This window comes from Leopardus geoffroyi, chromosome D1, assembly GCF_018350155.1.
Source record: "Leopardus geoffroyi isolate Oge1 chromosome D1, O.geoffroyi_Oge1_pat1.0, whole genome shotgun sequence".
NCBI classification, from domain to species: domain Eukaryota; kingdom Metazoa; phylum Chordata; class Mammalia; order Carnivora; family Felidae; genus Leopardus; species Leopardus geoffroyi.
The window spans coordinates 61,537,415-61,546,312 of NC_059329.1; the positions used below are offsets into that span (position 1 = coordinate 61,537,415).

The following is an 8,898-nucleotide window of genomic DNA, read 5'->3' on the forward strand; positions in this document are numbered from 1 at the left end:
TTATGAAGAGAACATCTTTACCACATGAATGCGGATCTGCTTGGTCTTGGCACCGTAGACAAGTGGATTGAGAAATGGGGGGACCAGCAAGTAGAGGCTAGAAAAGAGGATGTGGATATAAGGGGGAACGTGAGCACCAAACCTATGTGTGAAGAAGGAGAAGAAGGCAAGGAGGTAGAACTGGAGGAAGACACACATGTGAGCGATGCATGTATTGAATGCTTTCAACCGAGCCTCCTTCTGGGGCAGACGAAAAACGGTGAAAAAGATCTGTGCATAAGACAAAGTGATGAATGTGAGGTCGAACCCTGCAATTATAAATGCCACAAACAAACCATAGATTTTGTTGGCCCGCACATTTTCTGCAGCCAGTTTCACAATGGCCATATGCTCACAGTAGCAGTGCGAGATGATGGTTGTATGGTAAAACTGAAACCGGCATTTTATCAGTACTAAAGATGGGGCTACTGAGAAGGGCAGCCCTGAGTGTTACCACAGCCGCTATTTGGGAGACTAGGCGGTGGGTGAAGATGGCAGCATGTCTTAGTGGATGACAGATGGCCACATAACGGTCCAGAGCCATGGCCAACAGGATGCCTGACTCTATGCACTGAAATGTGTGGATGAGCCCCATTTGAAGCAAGCAAGAATCAAAATAAATCTCTGGCACATGAAACCAGAAGATCCCAAGCATCTTGGGCACAATGCTCGTGCCAAGTACAATATCTGTGACTCCCAGCATGCCTAGAAAAATGTACATGGGCTCATGGAGGCTGCGCTCTGACCTGATGATGATCAGAAGCAGGAAATTTCCAATGATAGCAATGAGATACATGACGCAGAATGGAATCCCAATCCAGAACTGCACAGTCTCTAGGCCTGGGATCCCTATCAGCGTCAACACAGAAGGCCTGAAGACTGTGATGTTGGAAACGGACATAATGTCCTCCGGCCTCCAGATGAAAATGAAAGAAGGTTCTCAGTCAGTGGCACTCTTCTCTTCTACTCCTGTTTTTATCCTGTCATCGTAGCAAGTATCTCTGATTTTGGCAGAAAACCTTAAGATCATATCATCCATCTCATTTACATTATTGAAGGGGAAAGATAGATCCATAGATACACATTACTGCGTTCAGGAAGGACATCCACGAGTAGTGTAGCACAATAAGAAGTTATGTAGAAGGCAAGCCAACTGCATTAGGTCCCTCAGATCATCTGCATAAGGGAATCGACTGCTGATCTGTTTGTTATTTCCTTCTGGGCCTATGGACAAAAGAATTATACCTGTTTAATTTGCGTTTAAGGGGCATATCAATCAGAGTTTGATGAATCTCTCCCTATCCCATGTCCCTGCTACTCAACAGTACCATTATTTTCTGTTGTCTCTAGGTCTGTAACTGTCAGCGTGAACCAGAAAATCTCTGACCGGTACATTCATATTAAAGCTCCCTATTAAAGAACAGAGAGGAACAGCTGAAATCCTAGTGTGAAATATATATAGTTATCTATATCCGTCTATAGTTTCTGTGTCTATGTAAGAGTGCATGTCCTTTCAAAAGAATGTGAAGGAAGAGCTTTGGAAAAGATGATCTACTTCAATGTACTTTGGTGAGTTCTGAGTCAAAGTTCCATGCAAGTTTTACATTTCTAATAAGACTGCATTATGTTTTGTCTATATTATTAACAACTGAAATCCTGGAAATTCGTTGTGTGCTTAAAATAACTGCCATTCTCTAATACACATCACTAAATACCTAGAAGTGAGGAATCTGTAGGAGGCAAGAGGACGCATTCTTGCTGACTACACAAGATAGGAAAATGGGTAAATGGGTAACTTGGAAGAATAGATACCAGTTTCCTGGGTCTAATAGTTCAGAACTTCCATTAGCATGAGATTTGACCCATAGCTTCATTCATTCTTAATGTATGTCATGTAATGTATGTAATGTAATATAGACCATATGAATGATTGTATCACTTTGGGAGCCCAGACATAGGAAATGTATAGAAAATAAAGCGGTGAAAGATAGGTTCCTGAAAAGTGGTCAAATAAAGAAGTAGAAATGCAAGACAAAGAGCAAATGAGTCAAGACAAGGCTGTAGATTAATTGAGGAACACTTAGTTACCTCTCAATTTACTAATGACTGTCTGAAACCATGGGGTCTTTGTCCTTACATAAAGTAATTCTCGGATCAAAACCATTGTTTTTTTAAAAAATTCAATATCTTGAATCAAGACATTCTCAAGATAAAACAAACAAATTGTTATATTGTAAAAAAAAAAAAATAGGATTCAGTTATTTCATTCTTTCCTAGATACCTCCACCTCTGGTGCCTTATGTCAGCAAGCTCAAGGTCTCTAATCACATACTTACTGTCACCAACTATGCCAGTAATGCAGGAAGAGTTGTGGTTTACATGGCTAACCCTAAAATGATGTAACCCAGTCAACAGGGGCCATTCTATGAAGAAAGTCTGTGTCGGCTGATATATATTTAGAATAGACTAATCAACTAAGTCCTTGATTTCCAAAGCTTTGCTCCCCAATGCTTAATTCTACAGATTCCTAGACCATGGACACTTTCATTAACTTTTTCATCCTAGACTTACTCAGAATCAGAATAGAAATCATTTAGTAACAATCACATTGTCTGACATATTCAAGAGAAGGGAGCTGACATGGGAGCATTCCCTGACAGGTACAGATGGTGGGAAGGCAGGTGGGAGAGGACTTAAGTTAGTACAGGGCAGGAGGGATGAAGTGGCTATCATTGGAAAAGCTGGAAGTGAAACATTGTGGGGTGAGCTTGGGGATAATGAGACTTCCTCACCCTTTGTTGTTGGGAGCCAGTTCTGCTCTTACCAGGCACCTGAAGACCATGGCCAGTCTTCATAGCACCATCACTCATTGTTTTCCTCCTCTCTCTTCCTCCTCGTAAGATTCTGGTCTCATTTACTTGCATCTTGTGATGGGAAATGCCTCTTTCTTCCATCTTCACCCTCTGTAACAGCTCTCTTCAACGTCATGAACTCTGATCTATTTGCTGCTGGGGCCATCTGCCAATCTGTAGAGATCTGTGGGATAGTCTTTCCTGCTTTCTTCCGTCCCTGCAAAACAGGCATGCTCCCTATTCTGTAAATTTGTTTGAGATCATGTCGGTGTGTTCATCTCCAACAAAATTTGCAGCAAGGTCTGTGCTATTCTGAGACACAGCATAAATTTATTGAGGACAAATTGTAGGAGGAAGCAGCTGGCCGCCAATTGTAATGTTCCCCAGTGAATGTTAGGGAGCAGGAGGTCTGAACATGAACTGATAGACTTCCTAGCCACAAGCCCAAGCCACCAGGGACCCAGCAGCTCATCATAAAGCCCTCCTGGGCCTATCCACACCTAATGTCTCTGAAATCATTTCTACATTGGCAGAACCTCCTTGTTCTCTTCTGTTTTCTCCTCAAAGTAAATGCAGAAAAATTAATATATATACATTATATTTTATGAGTTCAGTTTCTTTCCCTCTGTCCTCATTATGAGAATAAGTAAAGAACACTTAAAGGTAGACATGATTCTATGCCATGAGTTAAATAAATATCCTTGTGACTCTTCTTTCACGGAGTCTCAAAAGAGAAAATGGTTTATATAATTGCCTGAGGCCCTTTAAATTTCATGTTAAATGGATTTTATTTTTCAGTTGTGAGACCCCTTGTGATATGATTGACTAAAAATGAGTTTCCAGGAGTGCCTGGGTGGCTCAGTCAGTTAAGTGTCTGACTTTGGCTCAGGTCATTATCTCACAGTTTGTGGGTTCAAGCCCCATGCTTGGTTTGTGCTGACAGTGTGGAGCCTGCTTCAGATTTTGTGTCTCCCTGTTTCTTTGCCCCTCCCCCACTCATGTGCGCGTGCACACGCTCTCTCAGAAATAAACATTAAAAAATAAATAAAATCTTTTTAAAAACGAGTTTTGAGTAGGACTGTCTGGTTTTGAAACCAGATTCTACCATGATTTAACTCTGTACTGGAGGCATTCTAGTAGACTTCTCTCTGTTTCTGTTTCCATATCTCTACCTTCATACATTTGTTCTATGGATTAAGACATCTTAGTCTATATAAATGACTTAATATGGTACACTATATACAGCTGTTGTGAAATAAATGCATGGCTTTAATTATGGATGCTTTGGAAGTTAGAATTAGGATACAAGGCTATTACTGCCAGGCATTATAAATTTTTTCTGGGTTAATAAAATATTTCTTTAAGTTATTTGAGTTTGGAACACCTCTTCCTATATTTGTTCTTCCAGTTGGAGAATATATAAATAATGCTATGGTAAAAAATTAATGCTTACATATTATGTAAGTTTTGGTTAAAAATTTAATGTGTATTTATTCTCTCATACCTTCATTCAATATACAGTTATCATTAAATGTGTTATCCAGGTCATGAGCACAGATAAATCAGATGTGATCTATATGGAAGAAGCAGTTGCATAAAGAAAAATGGAAGGGAAAGCTAATGTGATATATGCTGTGAAAAGTTTAGAAGGGTTATAGGAAAAAAAAGAGAAATGGCCAATGTTCCTTAGTTAAAGAAACTCCTAACTAAATTCTAAACTCTGAATAGCAGTCAGGCTAGCAAAACTGTATATGTTTGCATATAGAATAGAAGAAACAGATGCATTGAGCAGTTTATTTTCTGGAAAAAATGCAGGCAATTCAGAGCATCTTGAAAAAAATATTACGTAATATATGGAGATATATCTGTTTTCAAATTTAGAAAGCTAATTGTCATAATTTTCAGGAGTGAGATGTATAAATAAATACCAATAAGTGAATGAAGAAAAATATCATTCATTTCTCATGAGATTTCATGAAAGATTAAATTGGGAATAAGTACTGATATAAAAGAGAGATTGTATTTCAGAATTATTTACTAGATAATCACTAGGATTGGTGATGGAGTAGGCATACAGTGGAGCCCAACATCAGAAGCAATGATTATATTTCTGGAATGGACAAGTATGTGAGTGTTGCATCCTTTACTGAATTAAGAATACTTTCAAGAAAAGAGCTTTCTAAAAAGCTTTATATTGATATAATTCAAAGTGTACAGAATTGTGCAAGAATAGTCCAGATTCAGAAATTGTCTCTATTTTCCACATTTTGCTTTATTATTTGGTAGCTAGATAGGTGATAGATGATAGATAGATAGATAGATAGATAGATAATAGATAGATGAATAGATAGATACATAGATAGATAATCTTTTTCTGCACTATTTATGAGTACTTTGAAGACATGGTTGCTCCTAAGTAATTCTGTTTCTTGACCAGGAACATAGATATTCTATTGCATTAACTATACCATAACCAAGATCAGAGCACCTAATATTGCAATAAAACTATCACCAAATGTACTTGCCATATTCACATGTAGACAATAATCCAAAGAATGACTTCTCCTAGGTATATTTTTTATTCCCCAGAATCCAATCCAGAATCTCACACTGCATTTCATATTGATGTCTCTTCAGAATCCTTTGATGTACAACAGGTCATTAGCAGATCTTTTCCTTCTTTCTGATTGTTTTATTTCATATCTGAGCACTTACTTAGCTAACATTTTAAAAATCGTTTATTGAATTCTAACATACGTACAAAAATCATATGTTGTCCAGCTTAAATAACTGTCACAAGGTAGACGTAAATCAGTAAGCCCCCCATTGAGGAGTACCACATTACTTGCATCCTAGAATGAACCACGTTTCCGCTGTGCTCCTTAACACTCTCCATCGCAGTCGTCACTTCTTCAAGGGAAATGACTCTCCTAACTTCTTTTCTTACTGTGGGTTAAAAACAAAAATAAAATGTCAACCCGTGTTTGTAGCTTATCTAATTTGTTGGCCTGTCATTTTTGATCAGGGTCTCTTATGATTTTTTGTATTTATGTGATCTCAGTTGTAATGTCTCCTCTTTTACTTATGATTTACTTCTATCAGTCTTCTATCGCTCTTTGGGATTAAAGGTTTGTCAACTTTTCTAATCTCTTCAAAATAAACAACTTCTTATTTTTGTATTTTTTTTCCTATTGTTTTTCTATTCTCCACTATGTTGACTTTTGCTGTAATCTTATTTCGCTTCTGCTAATTTTGGTTCACTTTGTTCTTCTCCTGCTAGCTGGGTGCAAAGTTAGATCATTTATTTGAGGTCTTTTATCTTTTCGATGCAGACATTTATTCCTATAAACTTCAGTCTTAGTGCTACTTTTATTGTGTCCCCTAGGCTTTAGTTTGTTGTCTTTTAATTTCATTTGTCTCAAGAGATTTTCTACTTGCCATTCTGGTTTCTTCTTTAAGCCATTACCCATCAGTTAGTTGTTCAAGACTGTGTTATTTAATTTATACATATTTATGAATATTCTGGTTGGTCTTCTGCTATTGATCTCTACTTTCATTATATGATAATCAGAAAAGATACACTCATTATTATTGAATCTTCTTTAATATTTAAGACTTTCTCTGTGATCATACATGTAATCTATCCTGGAAAATGTTTCTTGTGTGCTAAGGGAAAATGTGTATTGATGCCATTGGGGGAAATAGTCTGTATGTGCATGTTAGGTCTATTTGGTCAATAGTGTTCAAGTCCTCAGTCGCTAATTGATCTTCTGTCTGGATGCTCTCATACTATTTTCATGTTGCTGTCTTTTTTCCCCTTAAGCTCTATTAACATTTGCTTCACCTACTTGGGTGCTCTGGTATTGAAAAAGAGACATAGCCAGGAGCACATAGCTACGTGCTGGTTTGGCTATTGAAGAATATTGACGTGTGGCATGGTCCTTGGATGTTACCAGGAATCAAGATTTGTCTTTCTCACGTTTTATTTCTGTGTAAGTCTAAGTGTTGCCAGACAGGAATTTCTAGGCTTAAACAGAACAAAAACAAAAGAAAAATGAAAACAATTTGAAATCTCAGCCCAAGAGAACTTTGTTCTATATGTGAGTGGCAAACCAAAGTTCCCAGGTATTTCATGAGTGTTTAAATGCCTCCTGCAGTTGTGAGCATCTGAAATTTAGACATTTTTTTAAAGTTTTACTTATTTATTTATTTATTTATTTATTTATTTATTTATTTATTTTATTTTATTTTATTTTGAGAGAGAGAGAGAGCACATGCACAAGCTGGGTAGGGGTAGGGAGACAATCCCGAATGGGCTCTGCACTGAAAGCACAGAACTAATGCCCACTTGAACTCACAAACCTTAAGATCATGGCCTGAGCCAAAATTAAGAGTTGAACACTCAACCAACTGAGCCATGCAGACGCTCCAAAGTTTGAATACAGACCTCTGTAGAAGATTTGATTTTTACCACATTCATGTTGTTACTTTGAATCAACCTAAAATCTCTGCAATAGGAGCCACTAATGATTAAGGTTTTTTAGGAAGAAACATTTTGAGGACATGGGCACGAATTTGTTTGGTCTTCACACCATAGACAATGGGGTTGAGAAAAGGTGGGACTAACAGGTAAAGGTTTGATAGGAGGATATGAACATATGGTGGTATGTGGGAACCAAACCGATGTGTGAAGAAAGAGAAGAAAGCAAGGAGGTAGAACTGGAGGAAGACGCAGATGTGGGCAATGCAGGTATTAAAGGCCTTGAATCGTGCCTCCTTCTGGGGCAATTGAAACACAGTGAGAAAGATTTGAACGTAAGACAAGGTGATGAAGATTATGTCAAAACCTAAGATACTGAAGGCAACAAATAGACCATATATCTTGTTGATCCGGACGTCTTCAATAGCTAGCTTCACAACGGCCATGTGCTCACAGTAAGAGTGAGAGATGACCGCAGTTCGGTAGAGTTTCAGACGACATTTGATGAGCATAATGGATGGTACTGTAAGAATGGCAGCCCGGAGTGTCACCCCAACTCCAATGTGAGTCAAGAGTTGCTGGGAGAAGATGGTGGTGTGTCTCAAGGGGTCACAGATGGCCACATAGCGATCTAGGGCCATTGCCAGTAGGATGCCTGATTCGATTGCCTGGAACGAATGGATAAGCCACATTTGTAGCAGGCAGGCTGCAAAGGAAATCTCTGGCAAATGAAACCAGAAGATGCCTAACATTTTGGGAAGAATACAGGTGCTAAGTGCAATGTCTGTGGCCCCCAGCATGGCCAAAAATATGTACATGGGCTTATGGAGGCTGCGTTCATATCTGATGATACCCAAGATTAGGGAATTCCCAATCACAGCGATGACATACATGACACAGAATGGGATCCCAATCCAACACTGCACTGACTGTAGTCCAGGAATCCCAATGAGTGTTAGTACAGAGGGCATAAAGACTGAGCCATTGAGGAGGAGCATGATGATTTGGTCAGCAGAATCAAGTAGTGGTTTTGCTGTTTCATCTTCTATACCCTGTCAAGACGACATGAATTAAAAATGAGAAGAAATTACGTTTATTTTTAGCAAAGTATATTTAGTTAGATAAAACATACATGATCTTCTCTTTCCTTTAGTATTCAAATACTGTTACATCAAACATTTTCTAAGCTTACTTGCATACCATGCTGATTTGATACATTCACATATTGCAATATGAGTGCCATTGTAGTGTTAGCTAATACTCTAAAATGCCACATAATTATGTTTTCTTTTCTGTGATGGGAATAATTAAAGATCTGGTCTTTTAACAAGTTTGAGGTTTTTATATAATATTTTTGTTTATACTTACTATACTGTATATTAGATTGGTAGGAAGACTTATTTATCTACTAAAAAACTATGTCCTCTATTTCCTCAGCCTCAGCCCCTAGTACCCACAATTATACCTGTTTTTATCAAGTTTATCTGTTTTTTATGAGCTTGGCTTTTTGTCCTTGTTGCAGGGGAG

General features: G+C 38.0%; 1 protein-coding gene and 1 pseudogene across 1 annotated transcript; both read right to left on the bottom strand.

Annotated features, from left to right (window-relative positions):
- LOC123602478 lies at window positions 1–940 on the bottom strand (annotated as a pseudogene).
- A 6,481-nt stretch (window positions 941–7,421) lies between these two features.
- Window positions 7,422–8,369, bottom strand: LOC123602479 (olfactory receptor 52A5-like). The gene has a single exon (XM_045486965.1). It carries the CDS (start codon window positions 8,367–8,369, stop codon window positions 7,422–7,424), a length of 948 nt encoding a protein of 315 aa, XP_045342921.1.
- Window positions 8,370–8,898: the final 529 nt, after the last annotated feature.

Coding starts and splice junctions, on each gene's coding strand:
- LOC123602479 (XM_045486965.1), bottom strand. CDS start 8,369: ATGCTCCTCCTCAATGGCTCAGTCTTTATGCCCTCTGTACTAACACTC.